This window comes from Hakea prostrata, chromosome 10, assembly GCF_041222555.1.
Source record: "Hakea prostrata isolate BN-2017 chromosome 10, UWA_Hpros_2, whole genome shotgun sequence".
NCBI lineage: Eukaryota > Viridiplantae > Streptophyta > Magnoliopsida > Proteales > Proteaceae > Hakea > Hakea prostrata.
Window position 1 is genome coordinate 47,462,479 of NC_142609.1, and position 27,529 is coordinate 47,490,007.

At 37.5% G+C, this 27,529-nt stretch overlaps 2 protein-coding genes and 1 pseudogene across 5 annotated transcripts; all 3 read right to left on the bottom strand.

The window, feature by feature from the left end:
• Nucleotides 1-2: 2 nt before the first annotated feature.
• Nucleotides 3-2,903, bottom strand: LOC149003553 (polygalacturonase-like). The gene is made up of 9 exons (XM_089138838.1): nucleotides 2,625-2,903; nucleotides 2,360-2,488; nucleotides 2,056-2,223; nucleotides 1,931-1,951; nucleotides 936-1,143; nucleotides 732-813; nucleotides 506-614; nucleotides 302-418; nucleotides 3-221 (listed from the first exon to the last, which is right to left on the bottom strand). Exons 1-9 carry the CDS (start codon nucleotides 2,901-2,903, stop codon nucleotides 3-5), a joined length of 1,332 nt encoding a protein of 443 aa, XP_088994964.1.
• A 4,307-nt stretch (nucleotides 2,904-7,210) lies between these two features.
• On the bottom strand, nucleotides 7,211-16,571 carry LOC149003554 (uncharacterized; annotated as a pseudogene). 2 transcript variants are annotated; one of them, XR_016170241.1, is made up of 3 exons: nucleotides 16,467-16,571; nucleotides 15,119-15,867; nucleotides 7,211-7,454 (listed from the first exon to the last, which is right to left on the bottom strand). The product of XR_016170241.1 is annotated as an uncharacterized LOC149003554, transcript variant X2 (transcript). The 2 variants fall into 2 exon arrangements; XR_016170240.1 differs by lacking the exon at nucleotides 7,211-7,454 and having other exon boundaries at nucleotides 14,868-15,867.
• A 1,741-nt stretch (nucleotides 16,572-18,312) lies between these two features.
• Nucleotides 18,313-25,388, bottom strand: LOC149003555 (uncharacterized). 2 transcript variants are annotated; one of them, XR_016170381.1, is made up of 5 exons: nucleotides 25,121-25,388; nucleotides 22,857-24,527; nucleotides 22,714-22,760; nucleotides 19,268-19,348; nucleotides 18,313-18,388 (listed from the first exon to the last, which is right to left on the bottom strand). XR_016170381.1 is itself a non-coding variant. In XM_089138473.1 (5 exons), exons 3-4 carry the CDS (start codon nucleotides 24,437-24,439, stop codon nucleotides 22,754-22,756), a joined length of 1,590 nt encoding a protein of 529 aa, XP_088994599.1. In that variant the 5' UTR covers nucleotides 24,440-24,527; nucleotides 25,121-25,185; nucleotides 25,308-25,374; the 3' UTR covers nucleotides 18,421-19,348; nucleotides 22,714-22,753. The 2 variants fall into 2 exon arrangements, 1 of the variants encoding a protein (XP_088994599.1); XM_089138473.1 differs by lacking the exon at nucleotides 18,313-18,388 and having other exon boundaries at nucleotides 18,421-19,348; nucleotides 25,121-25,185; nucleotides 25,308-25,374.
• Between the last annotated feature and the right edge of the window lie 2,141 nt (nucleotides 25,389-27,529).

Genomic DNA, 27,529 nt, shown 5'->3' on the forward strand with positions numbered 1-27,529 from the left:
TCTCAAGCACAATTTGGGAAAACACTCCCCACTTGATTCCACTTGGCATTCTCACATGAGGCAGTAGCTCTTCCCCTTACACTTACTAGATTAATATCTTGCAACGAAATCCCAGAACATGGAATGGTCTTGCTGCAATCAAATTTAACTGCAACCTCTGAAGCACTTGTCCCTTTGATGTTCTTGTACATCACTTGCTTTACTTGCACTGCTGACTTTTTCTGTTAAGGATATCAAGTCAGTTCTTTGTAATTTCAGGAATCAAGAGTTTTGGTGATTGCAAGGTAGGTGGAGTCCGTACCTGATCATTGCACGGTTTATATTCATCACAGTAGTTCTGATCTATTATTATTGGATTTGTAACATTGTACATGGAAATGTTTTGAAATGTTATCTTGCTTGCACTCCCAGATCCTCCCTGCACAGTAAATTAACAAATGTGTGAACATTGTTATATTCTTACACCCATAAGCACAAGTATATCAGTAAATCTAACTCTATTTACCGGCCAAGTCTTGATTCTGACCCCATTTGTGGTTCCAGAAAGTCTAGCTCTGTCTACTAGGACGTCTGTAACATGGGCTTCTTCATTATCTGCTCCCAAGCTTCCAATGCTAAATTCACCAGCAAAATCACCCCCCCCCCCAAAAAAAAAAAAAAAAAAAATCAAAGATGAAAGCAGGAATATTTCATTTGGACTTTATAGATGGACTGAATTTGAATCCTAATACCTGATCCCATGGCCTGGTCCACAGGTTATGTCAGCAGCTTGAACATTTGAAGACGCACTCACAATTGAGATGCAGTCATCACCTAAAAACATAATAAAAAGAAAAGAAGCCATCAGCTAGATCTTTTTCCTCCAGAACCCAAAGTTTATTTATTTGTCTCATTTTTTTTTTCGAAACCATAGTGGCTACAGTATAAGTTTTTACCTGTTTTGATCACAGATTTCTTGATCACAATGTTTTTTGTCCCAGCAACATGAATTCCATCTGTGTTGGGGCTGTTTTCTGGTGCAGTTATCAAGAGATTGAAAGCTTGGACGCCGATGCAGTTCTTAAATTCAACATGAATTTGTTGTGAGTCTTTGATCTTGAGGTTTTTCACCAGTAAGTTCTTGCAGTCCGAAAAGGTTAAGGCCTGTAGAAATGAAGAATATCTTCTTTATAACAGAGAAAATTTAGTTGGGATCCATTTTCTTTCTTGTAAAATCCCCAAAAAGTAGGAATATCATAGGTTGAACTTCTATGAATGAGTCTGATTTTAGTTCATGGGAAAAGGCAGGGCAGCCCCAAGGTGCCCTGCATGTCATTTTCTGTCTCCCTTTTAGATAAGACTTTCTGCCCCTGTACCTTTCCCGAACTATGATAAATGAATTATCTAACTGGTATATCAGGCATAAGGTGTTTAGATATTATTTTTTTCACTAAAATTGTTGTCATTTACTATAGGTCTAAAAAGGTTGTCAAAAACAGTTTTAATGTGATTTTTTTTTTTTGGGGGGGGGGGGGTGGTGGTGGTGTGAAATTAATGTGATATATCAGTATGGCGTTATAAGAAGATGTCATTATCATATTTTTTTGATAAAAATGTGAAATCAGTCTATTACCCTTTCTAGATATGAAAAAATTTGGCATACTAATAAGGTTCATGTAGCTGATTCCATAGATGTGGAATTTTGGTTGGTTCTCAATGTTGTGATTGTACCTTTTCTTCTTTTTACTTACATTTTTTCAGTATTTTAATAATTGCATTTAATTGGGTTGGTATTGTTGTTGTATTCAAAGGATGAAAAATAAAGTTACAGATTATTTGATACCATAGGGCTGTCAAGAATAAGATCCCTTTAGATAAAGACAAATGGAGCCTTAAGCATCAGAAAAGGAAAGACCCGTGCATAAATTTGCACTTGAAGACATAAACATACCGTGGGCGCGGTCTTGCAAGGCTGGCAGCATCAAGTATGTGAAATAAATTTAAGAACAGTTAGTCCATAAATGTAAGAAATACAGTGATGTACAACACTAATAATTCAAAATGCAAAGTACTCACAAGCTTTTTATTGATTTTGCAGGAATTTTGCCACCAAATATTTCCATTTCCATTGATGATTCCACCACCTTCAACTATTAAATTTTGTATTTTTTCAAACAGCAGCCAGTGTTGAGTATCACTTTCATAGTCTGCTCGGTCATCTGACGCTTCAATTGTTCCATAGACCTGCAGGTATATAGAGTAGAAACATTTCATATCTTTCATGAAGAAATCATTCATGTACATAGGCTTCTTCATTTGTTTTACCTGTGTTGCGTGCGTGTGTGTGTGTGCTTTGGTGGGGAAGGGGGGGGGTGCTCACCATCATTGTAAGTTCAGATTTGCAAGGACCAGAGAATGTAATTGGCTTGAGAAGATACTTCTTGTTTTGAGGGACAACAAGAATAGCAGATGAAGATGAGCAAGCTACATTCCAAGCCTTGTTAAATGCCTGAATGAACCCAATAAAGGTAAACCAGTTTAAAATAACATATAAATCAAGTAGAAGTCATACAAAATAACAGTGGCCAATGGCCTTCAAGAAGAAAAACTAAGAGATAAATCTGAATTTTAATCAGAGTTCAGACCTCTGTATCGTCCCTTCCATCACCTTTAGCTCCATAATCATCTACATTAACTACTTTAACTGAAGTAGTAGAACTACCAACTTGGTCCACTTTCACCAAGCCAGAAGTTTCACTTTTTCCATTGTTAATGAGTTTCCTGAAGTAAGTAGGATAGGCATGGGTGCTGTAAACAGAGGCTTCATTCTTGTAGGTAGAGAGTGGGTCCTCTTGCAAAATACAGTAAGAGTAAGAACATAGCAACAGCAAGAAGAGTGGGTGCAGTAGTTTTTGTAGGCCCATTGTACCCTTCATTTGTAAGGAACAGATAACAACAACATCCAAGGAGTGTGGAAGTTTGCTTAGAGGATTACACAGATGAAGAAACCTTTCCATGATTAGGTTACATATTTATAGAAAAGAAAGAATGCTTGTAGTCATCTCTATGTGTAAGAGAGAGGTTGGGGTTGTGAGATAACAATGTGGGTGACCAACCTAGAGGTCCTTTCGTCTCAATCTTTCGTATCCAATCCATACCTCGGAGGATGACTCAGCAACATGGAGACGTTGACCCCAGCCACCCTTAGATTGAGTTGAAAGTATCCTCATCCACACACAAACACCCATACATGTATAGAAAACGATTGTTGGTATAAATTTGTATGAACTACACATTAATGAACATGATATTGTAGGTACAAGTTTATTCATATGTAGACACACATAACCAAACATCTACACATGCAAAGTAGTTCTGGATTAACTTGTAGGTGGAGAATATTTGCTACCATTATGGATAGGAGATGTGCATACAATTACACAAGCACACATGTAGCATGCATTACCATTTTATTAGATGTTTGCTCTATAGCAGGTTCAGTTTCTCATACCTACAGAGGTGGAAGCCTTGTGTAGCGGGCATGCATCTTTTTACTAAACATAAACATATTGCATCAGGACACGTGGTTACGTTCAATTTGTCAAATAGGATCTGTTTGGTGCAAAAGTGTTAAACTACATTATCTGGGTGCTATCTAGTAGGGTGAAAAAGTAGAAGGTGAGTTTGTGGCAGCCAAATGGTTTAGCGTGTGCTTTTGGAAGTTGGAAAGAGGGAAGGTATGGACTTGCAGTAGTTTTGTTTGAGACTCTTAGATTAGTGCTCTTTTTAAGTTTCTATGATCCGTGACAAAATGAGAGGGAAGACTTCAATTAGGTTTTTTCCTCTCTCTGCAGCAATATCTCTTTTATAATTGATATGACTAATGATGGCTGAAACAGGGTTAGATCTTAATATAAGAATAGGAATTTCTGGCATATCCTTTAAGATGATTTGAGGCTTGTAAAACAGACACTTGTCTCATGGATGACAAATGCAATATTAACTCATAGGATAAGATGATTATATCAGAGGTGAAAGCGAGATGATTGTATTAATTAAGTTTCTTGCAATCTTTGCTGTAGTGAATAATTGGCATCTTGAAGGCTTTGAAATGATACTTGTACGTAATTACACAGAGCTATAAATGATTGTTCCAGAAATTTGTTTGAGGTATGGGCCTTGAGATCAAGTCATAAGTCATGACCTAAGAAACTTGCTCCATCTGTATTTCCTTTTTCCTATTTATGAGCTTTACCATTAACTAAATGGAATGGCTGGAATACTTCAAATGTTTAGATAGCAGCAGGGTCTCCATATTTCAATATGGTTGGCTCCTTGATTTAAGCCATGTTGATTACTGCTGATGTAACCAATGAATCGGCCACATGTCAAATTCTGTGGGTGATTTATTCATTGTATGTAGGCGCTTTACACGTTTACGGCAACACCTGCTTGTGGAGACTCTTACCTTATATTAACATCAGGTGAGTAACAAGTTTCCTATTCACCAAGTTCTTTACGTATATGGCTTTTCTTGTGGTTTGAAAGCTTGTTCATAGCCAACACTGTAACCAGTAGAGACTAGTCAGCAACATGAGGAAAGGTTTCCAGATCAGTAATATTCAAATGAAACTTGCAAGGTCTGTTCTATATAAGTAACAATATATGTTTAGACTGTAACTTTGATCTACCCTGCTAACCCTTGATCAACAAGCATTTCATGGAAGTCTTCTTAAGTAACAGTGTTGCACAACCAAAAATAGGAGTTTGGGGGAACTGTTATGCCAGCATTCTAACCTCTTTCAGGTGATGGTTAAGCTTCTAGGCTTAATTTGGACCAATCAGAACTGTTGAATAAGCATTCTAACTGAATTGGTCAAAAGTTAGGAGAGAAGTGAGTGAGTCTAGATCACCGCCCCTTCAGGGGAGGGTATGTGCTCCTAGGACACTTCTTCATCAAACAATAGGGTTGAGATTTATCTCTCAATCTTGATCAAATGAATCATAGGTGGAATTTCCATTGGATCTCACATAGGTCTTATCCTTATTATGTAGTGGATAAGCATCATGGAAGCATATATCACTTCCCTAATGAGGAGGTGATCGGAACTTGAAGTGAGCACCAACCACAACAATTTGAAGACATCGACAATGTTTTCCTTGGTGAGTGTGGTAAGGGAAATCTGAATTCTCTCCATGAAGTGCACCAATCCAATGTAGCATCCCACATATTGGCATGTACGCATCTCTCTATACGCACTGGGATTTATGCATATGCCACCCAACCATTACATGTTCATTTCAAACTAGATAAATCTAGGAGTTTTATCCTTGCCATTAGATCAGTATATTACAAATTACACCTTCTCAAAACTCACTGGGTTCTCCATAGGAGATATTCTCACTGGGTTTAGCTAATATGATAAATTTTATTGGTAGTGGTAGTAGTCAAAGACACATGGTCATGACTAGTGCTCAATTCAAAGCTGAAAAGGAGAAGACGAGAAGTTATGGGTGGCATAGGTTTTTCTGATATGTTGCAGAGCAGAGAAAGAATGGTATGCAGTTACGCAGACAGTGAAACTTGAGCGGTTCGGATTTCCTCACACTCTAGATGCTTTTTCTATGGTTAGGATCATATTTGCATTTTACAGTGTAGCACCGCATTTGGTTGGGGAAATGTAAAGATTCTGATCTCGTGTACCAAATTCTTTTATATTTGGATATTCTATTTTGTGGTCCGTGATTGCATGACATATTTGGTGTTACAGTGCAATGCGCGCACACGTTGATCACCATAAGATTATTTTACGACGCTTTTGGATGTTCAAATTTTGAACGATGATACCCTGGGCTATACAGCTTCTATTTGGGGTTTTTTTTCTTTCAATCCTCGGTGGCTTTTCGTGATCTATCTGAGCATCAAGACATCTTGATATGGTTGTTTTTCATTACCAAAAAAAAAAAAAAAAGAAGTTGTTTCTTTGATCATGCAATGAAATATATTGGTTTTTCTATTTAATAGACACTTATTATCTTAACCTATCAAGAGTGAAGAATCATTAGACATAAAAAAGAAAAAAACAATGTTTGTCAAGCAATTTGTACATATTGTAGTACACGAATTTTTTTTCAAAAATATTGTTTCCTAAAAAGTAGAAGATAATTATTATCGCCTTTTATACTGTAGTTTAATTACTAAGGGACCCTATTCTTTATGAAATTACTATTACCTCCTTACTTGTAATGGTATTAAGTGATCGTTACGCTTAAATGTTTAATAATTATTTTGTCATTCTAAAATTAGGAAGTCAATAGACAATATTATTGTCATCTAAACAAATTATATGAAATACAATTTTACCCTTGCAATCATATTCGTTGACGAATTCATAATTTGTATATGAAATGAATCCTTGGGCACCTACCAAAAAAAAAAAAAATGATTCCGTGGGTTTCTACCCAAAAAAAAGATGAAGAAAGAAGAAACAAATCTATGGACTCCTATCAGACCTATCCTCAGGTAAAAGGGGGAAGAAATTAATCCATGGGTGAGGCTTGGCTTTTATGAGTTTTTAAGGAACTAGGGTTTTTAGGGTTTTGTGCTTTTCGTCGCTGAATCAAGACAATGAGTGTTGGGATCATTACAAATGTTGCCAATCTCATAGAAGCCAATCCTTGCCCACTGGATTCATTTCAAACACAAATGATGGATGCCAAGAGTAAGAAAAGAGGAACTTCTCAACAAGTCAAGTTAATCTAAGCTAAATACTAAGAGATGTATTGATTTTTACCCTCCAAAAGGCTCTATCCAAGTCAGTTTCATAACAATTTGCGAGGGTTCACAAGGGCTAGCTTTCGAGGACAAGTTCTCCTAAGATCCAATCAGTCATGTATATATGAGGGCTTGATTTTGTGTGATTGCACAGGGTGGCAAGGAGGCAGCAGCCCCTTGTGGTGAACAGAGCTTGCAGAGCTGATTTGCATTGATAATCTTCACCTAACGATCCCAGATTACATTAAGATATGTACGGTGTTGATTATATCTCGATTTAGGGTTTTGATATACACATGTAACTCTCCTTTCTCTATAATTGTTTCTTTGAGATTGTTGAAATTAATGGATTGTTTAACAGCCGTGAGTTTTCTTCCTCTTGAGGATTTTCCACGTAAAATTTGCATGTCTGCAACACTCAAAGAAGATTTATTTGACAACATCAATAAACTAGAAATACAGATAGACCCTACCTTGTGGAAAACTGAGAGGTGCAAGAGGTTCAAATATGTTTCTCTCCTATATTGTGGACGAATGTTACCACTTGCAAATGCAATAAATTATATACCACATATCACAGATGCCATAGAAATCTAAAATGACTAATGAGTAAACTTGATGCACTCCATGCCTGCTGTGTGATCCTAACTTTCACTGTGATAAGAGCTATTCCAACCTGAGGCAGAAGACAAATCCAGACCTGCAACCAATGAAATAAAATAAGCTCTTCAATATTAGTACTTAATGACCTGGGATGTGGTCCACAAAACAGAAACCCAGTGATGTTGGATTCTGATAAACAACTTGCTTTCAGTATAACTACTACTTCCTGTGGATGGTGAAAGAAAGGCAAATGGCACTGAAACTATTTGATACAATCAAAAGAAAAAGTAATAAGAACATAGGAAAAAAAAAGGTTTGACGATTAAACCATGTAAGAGACGTTTTGAAGCAAAGTATATAATTCAATGCAGATTGAACTTCCAACAGAACAGTAAGCATCCTACTTTTATGGGCTTTCAGCAACCAAGATGCAGTAAAATATCAAAATTGAGAACTTGATTGATTGAAAAAAAAAAAGAAGAAGCAGTTCAGCGGAGGAAAACCTACATAGATCAGTGAAGTTCTTCACTCCTTCACTGCAACACCACCCACAGCCTTGAGCTTCTCTATTATATGATTTGCCTCCTCCTTGGTCACTCCTTGTTTCAACAATATTGTTGTCTTCTCTACTAGGTCTTTAGCCTCCTCCTGTCCCAAACTAGCAAATGTTCTCACCTCCTTAATTAACCTAGTCTTTGCTTCTGCATCAAACTTTTCTAGCTTCACATCAAACACTCTATTCTCTGCCTTCTTTCCTATGGTAATTCTGATAATGAAATACATCAATATGCAGCAAATCGGACCAAAAAGCATATATTCAACAACTATTCTTCTAACGATTGGATAGGTGATGCCTGACGGATCAAGAAGACAAGAAGATTTACTGCAATGAGGTAACACTGCCCCTAAACCCAATACGAATGCTCCTATAGTGGCCATGAGCGACATGATTAGCATCGCTGTAGCTATCGAAAACAGTATGTGAACATGCAAATATTCGTCGAGAACTGAGGCGATGACGGAGACGATCAAAGACACCAATGATGAGCACATAGCAACAACATCGTAATGTAGAAACTGTTGGAAAGATTTGTCGCTGAGGAGTATAGGCTTTCCATTGCTGCCATATCCTCCAGGCATTTGAAAAGCTGCTGCGAAGGTCACCCCAGCAATAAGAGGCGCTATAATAATCTGAAGGATCTCCCACCACTAAAACCAACGCTCTTCCCTTAAATACTCACTCAAGTGGCATGATGTTCAGCTTCCACGTCGTCATCTAATGCCAGCTATTTCCCAATAAAGACTCAATAACCGCTTATCTACGAAACGTTTCTAATCAGACATCATTCTAGCCGTTCAATTGTCTAGCCTGGATACCACGTGTTGTATTACATGATGAGGTGGATGGTTGTTGAAAGATTCTTGACCCACCACACAAGTGAGTCCGTCCACGTGGCATATTTGCAAATCATATTAGACAAGTGATGATGACAACCCTCTTCCGCTTTCCTCTTTTAATTCAAAACCTTTCGATCACAGCAGTTCTTTTCAAATGAAAAAAAATCGTCTTTTCAAAATTCAAAAAATGTTAAGAAATGTTCTTTCAAAATTACTTACTTTGCCATTTGTGAAAGTTACTTTTATGAGTTTATCCCATCGCCGGTACTGTTTGTTTCAATGGAAAATAGAGCAATGATGAACAATTTTTCATGTTTGTACTTTTCCAAATAACGCGTGGAATATGCTTAGTCTCACAAGTTTGGCCTGGGAAATATATTTCTTATAACTGTTAAATGGATTAGTGATAAGCAAAAACCATGTGACTTGCTGAAGTGATGAGCATCCTGATCCATTTGTTCACTGAACTTTCTTTAGAAGCTTGAAGCAAAGGTTCTTGATGCTTTGACTAGATTAAGTTTGACTATTGCAACTTGTTTCTTGTAGCTTCACAACTTGGAAATAACATCTCTAATGGAGCAAGGTTTACGTCCCTTCTAATTCCATATCTTGCAGTAGTTTTTATTATTGCATGACTGGCTTATTATATGGAAAGCCAAGCCTCACATGCAGATTCATTTCATACACATATGATGAATGCCAAGAGTAAGACAAGAGGACATCTCAACAAATCTAGAGAATCTAAGCGAAATACAGTGAGATGCATGGATTTTACCCTCCAACATGCTCCATCCAAGTCAAGTTTCATAAAAATTTGCAAGGGTTCACAAGGACATGGCTCGTTCACCTTTTAAACTTAGCTTTCAAGGACAAGTTTTCCTGAGATTTAGTCCGTTATGTACATTGCCCTGATTCTGCATGACGGCATAGGGTGGCAGAAACAATTGCCCCCCCCCCCCACATGGAATGGAGCTCACTAAGTCAAATTGCATTGAAATTCTTCATCCGAAGGTCCAGATTACCCTGAGATATGTACAGTACTGATTATCTCGGTTTAGGGTTTTGATACAAACATATAACTCTTCTCTCTCTATAACTATTTTTTCAAGATTGTTGAAATTAATAAATTTTTTTACAGCCATGAGTTTTCTTCCCTTTCAGAGTTTCCCACATAAAAACTAGTGTGTTTTATGTTCATGGTTTATATAAAGCATTTCACAGCCTGAAATAGGAGTAGCTGTGGCATCATAAGAAGAAAAAAATATCTGTTTACCAAAAACAACTGGATGATGTCTGTTGAATGATTACTGCTCCTGTTTTCTATTTCTAACAGTAGCAGCAAGACTAGAATAAAAGCTAACAACACATATGAAGGCATGAAGCAGAAGCTACAAAGCAAAACCAAATCTGGCTGACCCAGATAGATGCCAAGTTTCGATAAGCTATTTTCCAAGGGGGGAAAACACCAACACCCATTTTTCCCTTTCAAAACGCTTACCGTAAAGCTCCATTGCCAACTGCTTCCACAAGACTAAAATCAGGTTAAGTACCATTTGATTCAAGTCTCTTTTTGTCCAGGAAGATTTCTCAGTAAAAAAATGTAGATGAAACGGTAGAACTTTTAAAGATGTCTCGCATTAACCAACACTCAAAGAAGCTTTATTTGAGTCATTTGACAGCATCAATAAACTAGAAATACAGATAGACCCTCTTTTTCTTCACTACCTTGTGGAAAACTAGAGCTGCATGAGCTTCAAATATGTTTCTTTCCTATATTGCGGACAAATGTTACCACTAGCAAATGCAACAAATATAGACCACATATAACAAAGGACAAAGAAATCTAAAATGACTAATAGGTCATTGGTGGTCTTGGGAAAAACTGTTAATCCAAAATCCTATAGAAGTGTGTTTGTCAACTTGATGCACTCCATGCCTGCTGTGTGATCCTAAATTTCACTGTGATGACAGCTATTCCAACCTGAGCCAGAAAACAAATCCAGACTTGCAACCAATGAAATCAAATGCCTTACACTTCTCACCTGAAGAGCAAACCAAGATCACAAACTACTATACAACGGTCACTAACTACCCTGTGGCTATATTGTCCTGTTTTGGGAGTCCGACAGAAATCCAATGAATCACTCCAAGAACAAAACTCAAAAATTATGGTAATGTCCAAACTACTTTTCCTGGGAGATGGACTTGTGTTTGCTGCTACCCATGGTACTTTTATCCTGATTTATATATGAAGAACCAGGAACAGTGTAGTGGTTAGACCAATGGTGTAAACTTCAAACTATGTTGCAAATCAGAAAATCTGAGAAGCATGTATCACAAGTTAATACAATAAATAAGCTCTTTAATATTAGTACTTAATGACCTGGGAGGTGGTCCACAGAGCTATTCTGATAAATGGATGTGTAAGTCTGGAGTAAGGCAAAGCAATAGTCTCATTTCTTTTGAGCTTTGTTCACAACAATGATAGTTAATATTAGGTAGAAATCTGTCATAGATCCTTAACGAAATCTTCATTGTGCTAACTGACAGGGTTCAGACCTTTGGCCTCACAGAAATTTTAGCTTCAAGCCCGATCCCAGCTAACAAGTGTGTTAATGTAGCAGAATAAGGGAAATGCTTGAGTGCTAAATTTTTTGTCACCTATAGGTCCTGACATGCAACATCACCCTAAACTTTATAAGAGGTGATTGGAAATGATAGTTTATCTTCAAAAACTGTAATTATTGATGCACAAACCTCACTGAACAAGGTTGGTATTAGTAAAAGTGTAGGGATGTGTTACCCAAAAACTAATTTCAAATTTAACAATGGTGACTAAGCCCCCCTAGATAGTCTCTAGTTCTGTTCAAGTTTCAAGACAATTTCCATCATTGTAAGCAGTAGCAGTTAATATAACTATCACTGCAATGTCAATACCATGCATTCAGGACTGCATTGGCCATGTTTTAGTGAAATTTTTGTTCATCTCCATGGCAGGAAGGACACATAGAAATGTTGATAGGGGAGGATTCTTCTAAGTTTGGTATTATCTCCAAAGCTACCGCACGTGAATTCCAGCAATACTCTCACGTTATTCTTCAATTTTGCTTCAAAATTACTCATTTAAGTTCTCAGATTGCCAGACGAGGTCAGAAGTTCCGGTTCCCTGTTTAATGGACTTCATAATTGGTATCCAATTTCTGAAAATATTTTAGTCAAATCAGAGAAACATCTCATTCTTTATCCATCCAAAGTTTAGACCACAGCGGCCACTGGACCATATTAGGATTACCATCCCCAAGTTGTGAAAAAAAATCCCTATACTCAATTGTAGTAAGATTTGCATACTGAATACAAAGCTTTTCTCATCTCTCTTGTGTTTGTATGCTAAGTTCTGGTTCTGTCAGCAGGCAGATCCAAGGCTAAAGAAGGTTCCAAGTGTAATCAAGTCTTAACTCTTGATATGACTGTATACAACAGCCTTCGACTTCCATCCACAGGTTAATTCCAGCATCCATAAGCTCCAATCAGGTAATACTGGCAGCCTACAGAATCCCCCTGCCTGGTTCGATCATTCTCTTCCACCCTAAACAGAACTGAAATATCTCCCTAATCAGTCACCACTTTTACCCAAATTCCAGCCATTAATCCATGACAATACCACTTACCTTTGATCCAAATTTCAGCCCAAACAGGCCAGCCGTTCACCAGATCTGGTCATTCTTGTTCTTATCACCCTTTCCCCTCCAAAATGAATCCTAATATCTCCATATTCTACCATCCAAATCCATTGAAATTTGATGAGTAGTTTCTAGCCAATAAGAGCTAGACCCGAATTAAGAACTTTTCATCCCATATATCAAGAATCTGCCTCATCCAAGCATTCTAGATCTCTCCAAAACTAAACCCTAATTACCCCAACCAGGGAATTCAAAGGCCATCAGCTCAAACCCAGTTGGGGGAAACCATTCAGGATACCATCCCATATACCATACACAGTCAATATTTTGGGCTGGAAACCAGTCTAGCCTTAGAGATCTTGGAAGACTAAGCCTTATTTTAGTAAGGCTGCATCACCAGGAAGCAATGCTGAACCCATGTCAGAACCCCACACTTAATGATGGAACTCACAGAAGAGGGCTTATATGGGCAAACCTCTGGGGGCTAACTTGCTATATGCTAGCAATTCTATCCCCAGTTATGAAGGTGGAAGGGTGAGTAACGAGAAAGATCCAAACTCTCTATCTGCGGAACTCGGATTTCAGTTAAATAGTAGCACAGAGAAAGAATATTGGTGGGTGAAGTTAGGGAGGAACAGAAGATAAGAAGAAAGCTTTAGGAGGAACTTACCCAAACAGGGAAGTGGATAGAAATAGATCGAGGAGCACAAGTAGTCATTTGATTACCAGGATCATATGCAGTCCACAACTGTGAAGGTATCCCAACCCCCCCCCCCCCCCCAAAAAAAAAAAATAATAATAATAATTAGAGATCTTCAGTAATGACATCAGTGCTAGCAATCAGATCAGTGTTGGGTGACCAATTCAACCAAGACAGAAAAGCGCTGCAATCAACTTGCTTTCAGTATAACTACTACCTGTAGATGGTGAAACAAAGGCCAATGGCACTGAAACTATTTGATGCCATCAAAAGAAGAGCCTATTGATGTGACCACAAGTCCTAACCCTGGCTGAAACCCTAATTGGGGCCCACTATATGGCTCCAAGAAGTCTACCTAGGCTCGCCGAAAGCCCTAGGAGGGGTATTTTGGGCGTTTTCAGCCCTATTTTATTGCTGGAATTAATTCCAGACTTAGTCCTAGAGTCCATTTTTGTTCATACTTCTTAACGGGAGTTAGTTGTTGAGTTACTAGTTAGTAGTTGAGTGTCCTACGGAGTTCTTGTTCAAGTGAACTTCCTCAAAGTTTTAAGTTATTCAATCTTTTATTTTCAGCATGTGTCTTTCGATGTTTAGATTCTATTTCAAAAGTCAAGATTATGTGGTGGGACCTTAATCTATAAAGGAATCCCACTTAGAGTCAATTCTTAAATAGGCTATAAATAACCTACTCTTTCTTTGTAATTCTTCAAGTTTACTTATCATCGAATAAAATTGAGTTAAGGATCATGGTTCCTGGTTGAGGATGCCAAGGTTGAGTGATTAAGGGATTGTTCAACGAACAATGCCTCTATCATTATTTCCAGCATCTACAAGCATTCAAAGCAATCTTCTTCAATTCCCAGCAGCAAACAAGTAACTACAGCCGCCCCCATCCCCTGCCCCTCCCTCACCTTCCTCTACCCCCGCGAGACAATCCCTGCTCCTCCCCTTTTCTGTGCAAATTCTCCCAACCCCTTCCCCTGCTCACCTGGGCAGCAGCATATCCAGACCCCCATGACACCCCATTCCCTCCCCTGCCCCATTACAACCCTTTAGGCCCCTCTCCCACCCTGCCTGTGCCCTACAGCTCCCCATCTCTCCCTATCTCTCTTTCTTGCGGAAAGAGAAGACAGAAAAACAGAAAAGGAAAAAAAAAAAAGAAAGAAAGAAAGAAAGAAAGAAAGAAAGAAAAAGAAAGAAGAAGAAGAAAGAAAGAAAGAAAAGAAAGAAAAGAAAAGAAAAGAAAAGAAAGAAAGAACCAAGATTTGTGAGATTCACCCATAGCCCTCCCAAAAATCATCCCAAACCCCTTCACACCCCAGCTGCAGGTTTCCTTTACCCTTCCCATCTTCCCTAGTATTATTTTGGCTATCCTACTACCAAGTAAACTATCCCATCTTGGGTTTTGAAAAAACCCTAATTTTTCCCCTTTTCTCCTAAAATCTCCCAACCCCTTCAATTTGACAAAAGCGCTTTCCCACATAATATTCGATAAACCCTTTTCATCCCATGATAGTCTTAAGATCATCCTTGGTTCCTCACATCATCCCATTAATTTTTTGCTAGAAGATTTTGAGTGAGCCCTTAATTCTAGGGAAATTGTCCTAGAAACCCTAACCCTAAAATTGGATTCACATCACCTACGTTGGTCAATTTAATGTTACAAACAGAACATCTCATTAAAACCATACAATAAATCATTATCCACGCAAGACCAAGGCCAATATGGATCTGTTTAGATGTATGTCTCATTGGTGATAGAAATAACTGAATCCCAGTTACAGATAATATCAAAAAAAGGGGTTTGACGATTAGACCATGTATAGCGAGGTTTCGAAGCAAGTATATAATTCAATGCAGATTGAACTTCAACAAAACAAGCATCCTACTTTTGTGGGCTTTCAGCAGCCAAGATGCAGAAAAATATCAAAATTGACTTAAAAAAAAAAAAAAAAAAAAGCAGTTCAGCAGAGGAAAACCTACACCAGTGAAGTTCTTCACTCCATCACTGCAACACCACCCACAGCCTTGAGCTTCTCTATTATATCGTTTGCCTCCTCCTTGGTCACTCCTTGTTTCAATAAGACTGGTGTCTTCTCTACTAGATCTTTAGCCTCTTTCAGTCCCAAACTAGTAAATGCTCTCACCTCCTTAATCACCTTGATCTTTGCTGCTGCATCAAACTTTTCTAGCTTCACATCAAATGCTGTCTTCTCTGCCTTTTTCTCCTCAGCTTTTGTAGTTGAAGCTCCAGCCTGAGAACCCAAGTCCATACCTTCTGTTGATATCGGTTGCATCTTGGGATGTCTAAGCTTGTCTCTTAGTGCAGGCCCAATCTGTTTAAGTTCTTCAGGGGGTAGTGCAGCAATATGCTCTGCAAGCTGGAGTATCTTATCAGACGGTGGGGGTCTAGGACCATAGGGATCATAGAAAGCAGGGTACTTGTACCTCTTAGGTTTTGTCTTAGGGTCTCTGGGAACAAAATCAGATTGGAATAGACGACATTGTAGTGGACCCGTTATTTTGGAAAGCGTGGGAGGGTCACGTACGGCTTTGAGAAATGCAATGAGCTTCATGGTGGAGAATGGTGAAAGCAGATATTCACAAGATGAAAACAGCTGGGAAAAAGACACTATTTAAACCAACTATTTGCAACATTGATTTCAAAACAAGGGCTCAAGTTGTTTGTTCTGCAATGTTAACCCATCACCAGTATTTCCAGTTGAAGCTCTCTAATCAACAAAAGGAAAGGAAACACTTAGAAATATAGGATACCCATTGACAATAATTAAACAACTAAGCAGCAAAAACGAAAAAAAAAGGTGAATTAACACCTTTTGTAATTCATAAATAGGCATATATGAACCAAATCCTTACTATGTATGTTCAAGAAAACTAAAGATATGATCCCAGAAACACTAGGCCACTGTAAATATTTGAAAAGAATGCAAAGCTTCAGAAATGGAAAACTTTAGGTTCTTTACATAGAACCAAAGATTCGTCCATGGATCTGCATGTAAAAATCGAAGTCTTCTTATTTGCGCAAACCCAATTAGTTATCGTAGTATAATGATCCAAATGTAACCAACATCTTCAACACAAGTCAGGAAAAGAAGATAGGTAATCTTTGAATTCTGATCTCAATCTCATACCTTAAAACAATAAAATGACCGCAGTTTATCATCAAAGCATTAAAAAGTTCAAATTTGAAGAGCTGACTACGAGAAAAGAAATGAAAGTAAAATGTTTAACGACAAAGATAAGAGAACGTAATTACATAAAATGGGAATAGAACATAGAGAGAAAAACAGAGGAAAAAAGAAAACCTTACCGTTGAAGAATTTGAGACGTTGAAGACTAGCAGACGCCGACTGCCGAAATAGCTGCGTCGAGGTCTGTGACTTGGGGTTTTTGTGTGGGTTTTTGAAAAATAACATAGAAGGGTTTCTTGTAAAAGAAAACAATCAGAAGGGTTTTTTGTAAAATAAATGAATTAGACTTTTTTTTTTTTAATAAAGATTCTGTTAAGTGAGTTGAGTAGTGACCATGATGCCTTTCAACAGGAAAAGGACGTAATTACCCCATCTAATTCATTTAAAATTTGAAAGTCAAATTACCCAAATTCCCTTTGAGCAATAAATTAAGTAATTACCCCAAGTAACTCACTTACCCATCTCCACTCAACGTCTTCGTCTCCGTGTCGACGTTTTCATCTCCACCAAGATGAAGACATTGAGTGGAGAGGGGTAAGTCAGTAAGTGAGTTATCAGAGAGTAATTATGTAATTTATTGCCCAACGGGCATTTGGGTTATTTGATTTTTAAATTTAAATGAGTAAAATGGGGGATAATTACGTCATTTTACTACCCAAGGCATTATGACCATTTTTCAACTCATTTAACAAAATCATGGTTCAAAACCTAACTGTAGGTAATTTGTAATTTTGACAACTGAGTGACATATAATTTAAGCCACTATAGTGGAGAAGCCAGAATTTCAACCCCATTATGGTAGGTGGGGTTTCAATCCTCCTCTACGGCCATCCAGCAGCCGCTCCAGATGGTCGCCACGTATCCTCCAAAAAATCAGAGCGGTTTAAGTTTTTTTTATGTTTTCCTCTATTTTCCTGTAAAACCGGCTACAAACAATTCGGTTTAGATGAATGATCTGATAAGTTAAACCAAACCGATTACTCATTAAAAAAACCAGGGTTAAAATTATATTAAGCTCTCCAAAGCTCTCCAAGCAGAGGCATTAAATGGAGTTTGCACCATAAAAAAGGGTTGGAACTTCCACCGAACATAACTAAACCAAAATTCCTAGAACCTCTCTAGCAAGGTAATCTGCTAGAGTATCACCTTGACCCGTGAAGATAGCAAAATTGAACAACCTCTTCAAAATATTACATCTCTTTGTTCTAAAATGAATTTTTCGTATGCACTTTTGCAAATTTTACAAAATAAAAACTTATTGCACATGTGTGACCGTGATTTCCATTTTCAGATGCACTCAAACTGTTTGATGGATGAGCTGAGAGAAACTCATTTATTTTTCGAATTGTTCATGGTCATGTAAATCACTTGCCATAAAAGGAATGGTGCATGTTGTTCTATCAACAGAATTAAGGATGGTGGAACGGCTTGCCTAGGTTGAGAGGATTTGATTTCTATTCGAACTATGAAAAACCGTTGAAACCACCGGGGTGTGAAGCGATCAAGGTACACATTCCCTCAGACTATTAAACTAATAACATCAGAATTCATGAATACTTTATATGAAGGCCAGGATATAAAAAACCTTCTTGCAGGCTTTGTGTTTATTGCTCATATGGCTTTAATTGATGTGGAATTATGCAGGGGGGGGGGGGGGAAGATACACACACACAGTGAAACAATTTATATACAAATTGTATTCTTTTAGAATCATTTACATGATGAACTGAAACAAATTCACTACAAATCAAAAGCAAATTGATAAAACATCAAAACCAAGTTAGAGATGATGTGGTTGCATCCTTATTGGATTGTTTTGAACTTGATTCTCGCACCATAACTAGTGAATAGATCGAATTCAGATCTGCTATCCAAATGGGTAACAGTGAGATGGATCTAAATAAACCCTCTATAAGACACAAGTCCCACACCTCAAATGTGAAGGTGGAGATCTATTCTTACCATAATATATGAGTAGCTGATCCAGAGGGCTTTTTCAATTCAACTCATCTGTTGACATTACCATACAAGTAGCAGCCATCTACAGCAGAGCCATGAATTTCTATCAAAAGAAAAAAAAAATAATAACAATAAAACATCATTCTCTATAGAGCATTGGGAACCCATTTTCATTCCATAATCAGTTCTGGACTATGGTTACCAAACCATTTTCTTTTCTTTCTTTTCCCCCAAAAAGAGCCTAAATGACCTGTCTCAGTTTCTCTTTTCTGTTCCAACTCTCCCAAACCAGCAATTTCTGCAGAAAAGAATCAGAATATCTGTTGCCTCTTGATATTTGATCTCATTCTTTGTTCTCTCACATCATGAGATTTAAGGTTTTCCCTGCTCCCCCTATCTCAACTATTAAGAGTGCAAGATACAAAATCAAATGTCTAATAGTTGCTGGAACAAACCATAACATATCCCACTCAGACCCAGACAGGACTACATATACAAGAAGCCAAGCCATATCAAACAATCAACAGCCATATCTTAATCTAGTGTCATCATTTATAGACAGAATTACCTCCAAATGTCAAACACTTGCAATTACATTTTCAGTTCCACGAATTAATTAGGAAATTATAAACTTCAAAATTCAGAACTCATGCCATGCCAGGCCAACCCAAGTTCTATACCAACAATCATGAAGAGAAGATTATCTGGGTCCCTAAGGTGGTAAGTTACAAAATTCCACTTGTACAGTACAGGTAAATGACATAGGTATCAATATCCACCACCAAACAATTTTGAAGTAATGAAAGAAAATGAAGAGACAACATGCAATTCAAAATCAGATGGAGTTTCATGCATCATTATGCTTACAGAGTTACAGGTATGCTACCAAAAAGAGTAAAAATAAATAAATTCACGGATTAGCCCAACAGTTGGAATAATGGAGTATAAGTTCTACATTTACTTTTTCAGTATAAAATGGAATAGTGCAGGCAAATGATTCCCGCTGAGGCTCCAAACGTCTATGCAAAAACAACAGAATCACCTGTCATACCAAAATGATAAACCGACCATAAGCTTTTCATGCCAATGAATATATCAGGAAAAGAAAGCAGATGCTAAACAATTCAAACTCTATAATAAGATCATCATAGGATTGAAAGACATTAAACATTTTAACTCTAACAATCCAGGATATCTAGAAGGGCAACATTCAAAACATCCCTCAAAATGCCTGCCATCAACCACACACTAACATTGCTCGAGCATGTGATAAACTTAAAAGAGGAGCACCAATAAATCATAATTTCGTGCAAAGATCAGATTACATCTTTCGCTGGGAACAAATATAATACATTCACAACTTCCCTCAGAATGGCTGTTATCAACCTAGCATGAAACAAGGTCCCTCGACCTTTGCAAAGCAGCCTACAAAGGGAGCACCCATCTTTCAGAAGTTCATGCAAAGTTCAGATTACTAAATCTGTCATCATTGGAAAATGTGAATGGAAGGAAGCACTTCCATTTAACCATTATTATAGTTACAGATAAAGTTTAGGCATGTCCACTAAGTGCAGGGAACATCTATCATCACTGCACATATAGATTTTCAAATTTATGGAGCCTAACGGCCAAATAAACACAAAATCAGAAACAAATAAATGGCCACCCAGAAGTAAAAAGAACTTAGTTTCAATCAAATGAAAGCATACTCATTAAGCAACATCAATATATCAGGAACAAATAAAGTACGATCAAAGGTAAATATAGAAGTATTATGAATTGGAAACCTAAAGGTTGTTGGTAAGTCGATTTATTTTCTCTTTCTTGAGTATGAGAACCTTTTTTTTGTATTTATTCATCTATATTTCTTTATTTGGGTGGGGGAAGGATGGTTTAGGGTGCAAAGGGTAAAGAGACATGAACACAAAATAGAAATCTGAACAAAAGAAAACATACCCATTATGCAACATATTGATACATCAGGGATGAATTCACCTCCCCAAAGCAAAGATAAAAAGATTTTGGAAAGTGAAGATTCAATTTCTGTCAGTAACAATAAAGTCCCCCCCCCCAACCCTGCCTCTTTATTTATTTATTTATTTTCTGTGCACGATAATTTTCCCCCTTTTTTGCTTTGTTTGTGTGTGTGTATGAGTCTGTCGGGAGGGATGATGGTGGTGATGAAGGTGTAATTCAGTGCCCACGCTTCATCTAAAATCAATCTCTTCTTCCCCTGCTGATCTAACAGTCCATAATTATAAAAAAACACACACACACACAAACAACAACAACAACAACAACAGGAAAAGGAAAAAAAAAACCAAATTATAAACACACACACAAACCAAAAAAAAAAACACCAAATTATAAACACACACACAAACAACAACAACAACAACAACAACAACAATAACCCCCAACTAAAGGGGTCGGCACAGGTCTGCCCTCCAATCGTCGTCAAGGCCAGCAGATACAAGGCCTAAGCTATACATATCCTTTCTCACCACTTCTCCTAAGGTTATCTTAGGTCTACCCCTAGCTCTTCTAGTTCCTTCAATATGGATTATATCACTTCTCCGAACAGGAGCATTTATAGGTCTCCGTTGACACACCCAAAAAAAAAAAACACCAACCTACTATTATGTTAATGTAACTCAATTGTTGGTGAGTAAGATGGACATGCTTATCTCTTCAGCATTAAGTTATGGTAAAACAAGGTACCAGTTATATCTTAAAATCCTTGACCAATCTACACTTAAAGAAGTTGACATGAAGCGAGGACAAAACAGAATGCACAAAATCCCACCTCTTCAAATTTCAGAACCACTCTGCTACCTGGCATCGCCAATGAATTATTCACAGAAGCAATTTCATGGGAAAAATTCTACCACTATTACCAAAGTTAAATCCTACAGTTCCATTGTCAATGCTACCTATGTTGAACTGGATTTGCAGTTGGGCTGTCTCTGTAAACAAGGAATAACATATGAAACTGTATCTATGTAAATTCAATACCATATCCATCTTGCCAAGTAGTACAATAGTATGTAGTCATAGCTTTTTCCTTAATATAGGATTACCCAGAAACCAGCATCAAGCAACGATTATAAGTTGAGTCCAGCCCATGCCACAATGTTCAGAATGAAAACCAACGAAAGGCAATAGTCTCAAGTTATAAGTACACCTAAAAACTTTCCAACCCAACCCTTCTACGAAGGATAGTGATCTCTATATTACGTTTTCAATATCTGGAAGGAAAAGAATCACTAAATCTCTAATTGTAAGTATGGATGATGTTTCAAATTTCTAAGAAATCAGAATGGGGGGGGGAATTGATCTTCCCACTGGATCATGAGTATAAGATTATCATTCTTCACCTCCATTAAGAGGAAATCTCTATCATTCCCCTTGTTGGTGGTGGGGGAAGATAAAACTGGATGTTCTTTCTTTCTAGTAGCAGCTCAGGAGTAGGGAAAGCATCAGAGTTAACTTCAGAAAATAAGGAATACTTCTTTTGGAATGCTCCAAGTTGCAATCATGGGAATTCTATCTAGAAAGAACCAAGAACCATTAAAAAAGCTAGTCTTTTAACTCAATGTGCCGTGACACACATACACATACCTCATTCAAGACAGCAGATAGTCCAAACATATACCAAGCTCTTAAGAACCACACAGTTCTTGTAAAATGAGTATGTGAACCAAAGGGTATAATCTTCTTAGGGAAAAAATCCAATACCTTATAAGAAAATCTAGAACATCATCTGTTTGTTATGAACCAGAATGTACAATAGAATGGAAAATAATTCGGACATTGCATGGCCAATCTAGAGCTGATGCAACTTGCAACAGAAAGTTTGCATAAATATCTCACTTTTTCTTAACACCAAATGAAAATTCAAGGAGGATTAAGCAAAGATATCACTTTCAAAATGTTTAATATGGATGACCTGAGAACAAAATTAGAAAAGAACTGTATGCACCAAAAAAAAACTTGTCATGAGTCATGACCATGAAGAAAAAAAGAGAACAGGATAACATCTCCCTGTAAACCCAGAACACACCTCAGTATTCTTACTAGCCAGATCTTAAGATAAACTACCGAAAAATAAGCTGCTACAATTGAAGACACAACAAAATATATACCTAAAAGGGTTTTATTGCATCCTAAGAAAAATGACTGCAAAGCAATGTATTAGGAAATCAGCTTAAAACAGGCAGGAAAGTCAAAACAATCTCAATCTGTCCCCCCCCCCCCCCCCCCAAGATTCTTGTTATGGAGAATGAATGAATGATAACAACATACGATGACAAAGGGATCCCAAAAACCAGGTTAAGAATAAAGTTTCATGGAAGGAAAAAGGAAAAGTCATCTGATTAAACTTCCAAACAGACTGAAGAGACAAACCTCATCAGGAAGATGAAAGCTCCTCGACCCTACCAGCACTTCACTTCCTACAAAACATATAAAACATAAACATCAACAGAAGGCACAGAAACAGAACACTAAGTTTTAAACTAAGACATTAGTACAGATAGACAAATATTTACCTAGATTTTGCCCTTGATCGCACCTTCTTGGTAGGATTTTCTTGATTTTCTACATTATCCCGACTTTCCTCCTCATTGACTTGGGCATCTGATGCTGTTAGTGAATCTGAAGACTTAGGCTCTGGTCCCCCATCTGAGGCAGCTTCCTGGTCTGCCAAATCTTTATCCTTCTCACCCTGTTGACTAGCCAGTGACAGAGAACCCTGAACTTTCTCCTCTCTTTCTTCCTCTGACTTATCATTGTCTCCTGAATCCATTTTTACTCCAACAGCATCATGGTTCTCAGTTTGAGTGCTCAAATCATCAGACACATCCTTGCTTCCACTTTCTGGTTTTGCATCAAGTCCTGTCTCATCTTTCCCAAACCCATCTTCTGATCCTGCCATAATGATTTTTCCACCAGATTTCTTCTTGTCAACTATCTCAGTAAGCGCATCACTTTCCATGTCCTGCAAGTGCACTGTCTTCTCATCCTCAGAATTCCATTTGACCTTTGGATTTATCTTAGACTTCTTTCCTGCCTTCATTGATATCTTTCTCACGACCTTTTCCATCTTTTCAGATTGTTTAACATCATTGACCTCAGTAATGTCCTCTTTTGCAGACCCCCTAATAACCTTGCCACCATCAGAATCCAATTCTTTTTTACCAGTCTCAATATCATGTTTCTCAGAACCAGCACCTACAATTTTGTCCATATTGACTTCATCAGTCATCATCTTGTGCTCAGATTGTTCACTTACATTGTCATTATCACCCAAAAGCAAATTATTTTTAGTAGCAGTACCTTTTTCAACTTGCAGCTTTGGATGCCTCTTTTTGGCAGCCTCTGAAGGTTTTCTCTCCGTCCTAACATACCTCTTCACTGGATCAGAAATTTTTCGATTTTCCAGACTATGTGCATCAGTAATTTGCACTCCCTCAGAATTTTCATGAGGTCCAACAATACGAGTACCAGCACCATCTATAATATGGGAGCCCTCATTTACAGTGTCTCTACTTTCCCCAGCAGTATCTGGAGTCCCACTATTAGGCTTCAATCTGGAAGATACTGTAAATGCCTCACTCGGCGTAACTTCCAGCTCAAATTTTTCGTTTGTCAAGTTTAAGTATTCTTTGTCCCCGTCATCATATAAAACAGTGTGTAGCTTCTTCACGTTGTCAAATGATTTTATCTTACCAGAGAACCACCTCCTTGAGTCAGGCCAGAATACTTTAATTCTTTTCCCCACAATTCTCTCAAAATCATTGACACCAACTAAAACCCTATGAAAGGAAGGTATATCCTTCCTAGGGCGGAGTCTAGAAGAACCCATTTCTGAGGACTGGAAGAATGCCTCAGCTATCTCCTTGTCGGGACCTCTTTTTCGTTTCATAGCAACAGTTTTAGACATCTCTATCTTCTCAACATCTTCAACCACAGCCTCAAGAACACCAGTTAGTCTTTTTTCCTCATCTTTGTCTACTATTTTTGCTTCCAAGTTTTCCATACCAGATCCCCCAGTGTGTTCTTCGTTGCTGGTTTCCACCAGCTGTGGTTTACCAGTAAAAAAAGACTTCTGTTTCTTCTTCCTGTTAACCATCTCTACAAACTAAGAAATTTGATATCAATTCCTAAATTTCAGTCTCAACCCCGGTAGGAGAATCAGACAAAATGCAACCCTGCAAAACCTAAGAAAGATATCCAAGGTTACTTCAACAAGAAAAGCATAGCAAAACTTAAACCAACTATTCACAGAATCCATAAAAGAACAAACCCTAGAAAACTCCCAGGGAAAAACCCTTCAAAATTTTAATCTTTCAGCATTAAAAAATCAACCCAGAAGAAAACCCTAAACGTAAATCCTCACAGAACCAATACGCTCTCTCGGCTACTTATCAAAATTAAAGCATACAGCAAATACAGTACGACATACAATCATAAAAAAATGCTAAGAAACCCTAAAATAAAGAACAGATAAAAATACAATCTAACACCAAAATAACCCAACCCATACACAACAAATACCCGAACTATGTACTGATAAAAATTTCAGGAATCTTACCATAAAATGAGCCCCGAGAGCAAAGCAAAGAAGCCCTAATTTATCAGAAACAATCCCAGATAACCCAGATACTGGTAATCACTACCATTAACAACGAAGATCAAAACTTTAAAGTGAAATTTCATTAACCCATATAGAACCCATAGCAACGCAGAGAATCATATACTAAAACTACAGAAAACTTCAAAGAAACGAAGGAGGAATAGGGGAATGAGATACCTTTCAGGAGCCTGCGATTCTGGTTTTTCCTTCGTCGTGGGTTCCGAATGAAAGCTCAGAGAGTTCTTATGCACATGAGTGGTACAACGTAAAGAGCCATGTCAGCTAAAAAAAGAGCGGGAAGACAGGCGGGCGACATGACACGTGGCAAAAAGTTGATTTGGCAAATTAGCAGTGAGAGGATTACCTAGGCGGACTTGTTTAGGCTGTAAGGACTGGTGTACGAAGCACAGCACAGTGCTCCAGTTTCATCTCTTCTCCATTTATGCGAAACTCAGCATTTAATTTTCATGTATTGGCGGGTGTTTAAATCCTATTGTTTCAAATCCCACACGGTTCTCACCCACAAAGAAAAAAATCCAACACGGTTTGGTTCGACCATTGGTTTGTTTAGTAGTAATCTTTGATGTTCAGACCAGACTACAGAGGCTCAACCAGGTAGACCACCCACCTAAGAACCCAAGACCATTTATATATAACTGGTGGCTCCTCTTCATCGAGAAGTTTTTCAAATGAGTGCCCAATGAATAATAGGATTCAACATATAATATTCTAATTAAAAGGTGGGACCCTAGTAAGTCTCACGTCGACCCCATCCCTAATGTGTGACGGAGAGGCCTGAGGAGAGTACAAACGTGTACCCTTACAAATAGAGGGTTTGGACTCCCCTTCCCATCCCTTGGTCCTATGTTAAGTCCGAGGGTTAGGGTAAATCTAATGAGTGTCCTTGGATTACAATATTATACACTAGATTCCATTACTCATTTGACACTCATTTGGAAAACCCTTTAAGAAGAGGAGCCAAATGATCTAAACAAGAGGTCCTAGGTTCTTAAGGTGGGTGCATGGTCTACCAAGTTGAACCTGTTTCAAATTGAAACGTCAAAGGAACTAATACAAACCTATGGTCGAATGAGTACTCTGCTTCGTCCACTAGTCCTTACTAGACCTATAAATAGATAGTCAAAATCCACCTCTGAATTCGCATTCGTATTCATTAGAAGTATCCGAATCTAAAACTTTTTTTTTTATTGAAAAATATCCATATCCGTTCGGTAAGCAACTGAATTCGGATTCATATAATTGCTTATCAGATCAGATAATATCCAGATAAAAAATTATCCAAATAGAGTAAAGTATTAAACATTTGTTTTCTCTAAAGAGGGTTGAGAATCGAATTCAGAAACCAATAATCAATAACCAGAATTCGAAATTAGAAATTGAAAAAAAGAAAAAAAAAGAAAAAGAAGAGACTACCAACAATCAATAATCAAATAGTTTATCAAATTAGATTATTATCGAACATCCGATAAAGTTCTGGATTCAAATTCGGATACAATCTACAAATTTTTGCTAGATTCAGATAGTGGTGTATCCGAGCCGAATTCGATCCGTTTATAGATCTAGTCTTTACAGCCTAAACAAGTCCACCTAGGTAAACCTTTCACTGCTCATTTGCCAAATCACCTTTTGCCACGTGTCATATTCTCGCATGTCTTCCCGCTCTTTTGTAACTGATATGGCTCTTACCTTATACCAATCATGTGCATGAGAACTCTCTCAGCTTTCATTTGGAACCCACGACGAAGCAAAAACCCAGAATAGCAAGCTCTTGAGAGGTATCTCGTTCTCTTTTTCCTCCTACATTTCTTTGTAGTTTTCTATAGCTTTTAGTATATAATTCTCTGCGTTGCTTTGGGTTCTGAATGGGAAATTTCCTTGATGAAATTTTCACTTCAAGTTTTGATCTTTGTTGTTAATGGTAATGATATCAGTATTTGGGTTTTGTAGCCTTAGTCTTTTGTAAATTAGGGTTTCTATGCATTGCTCTAGGGGCTCATTTAATGGTAAGTTCCATAGAATTTTTTTTTTAATACATGGTTCGGGTGTTTGTTGCTTATGGGTTGAGATATTTGGTGTTAGATTGTATTTCTGTTCTAAATTTTAGGGTTTCTTAGCTTTTTTTTATGCTTCTATTTCATACTGTATATTCTATATGCTATTATTATGATAAGCAGAAACTAGAGAGCATATTAGTTTTGTGAGGATTTACATAGTTAAGGTTTTCTTCAGAGATTAAAATGTTGAAGGAAGATGTGAAGAGACAGAAGTTCAAATCCAAGATCTCCTTAGACTTACTGCCTTTGTCTATGAGGCTACTACCATTGTTCCACTAGCACATCTACTTAATTAACAACATATGAAAGATGAAATTATCTCACTGACATTTAGGGTATATCTCATTTTTCAACCCTTGGTTTCATGTTTCTGTGGTTTTAGGAAAAATAACACTTGATACAAAATTAAGTTATGTTTATCTTCATAGAACACTTCTCCTAAGGTCATTTTAGTTCTACCCCTTCAATTTGAATCAAATCACTCCTACCTTACAAGAGCATCTTATGATCT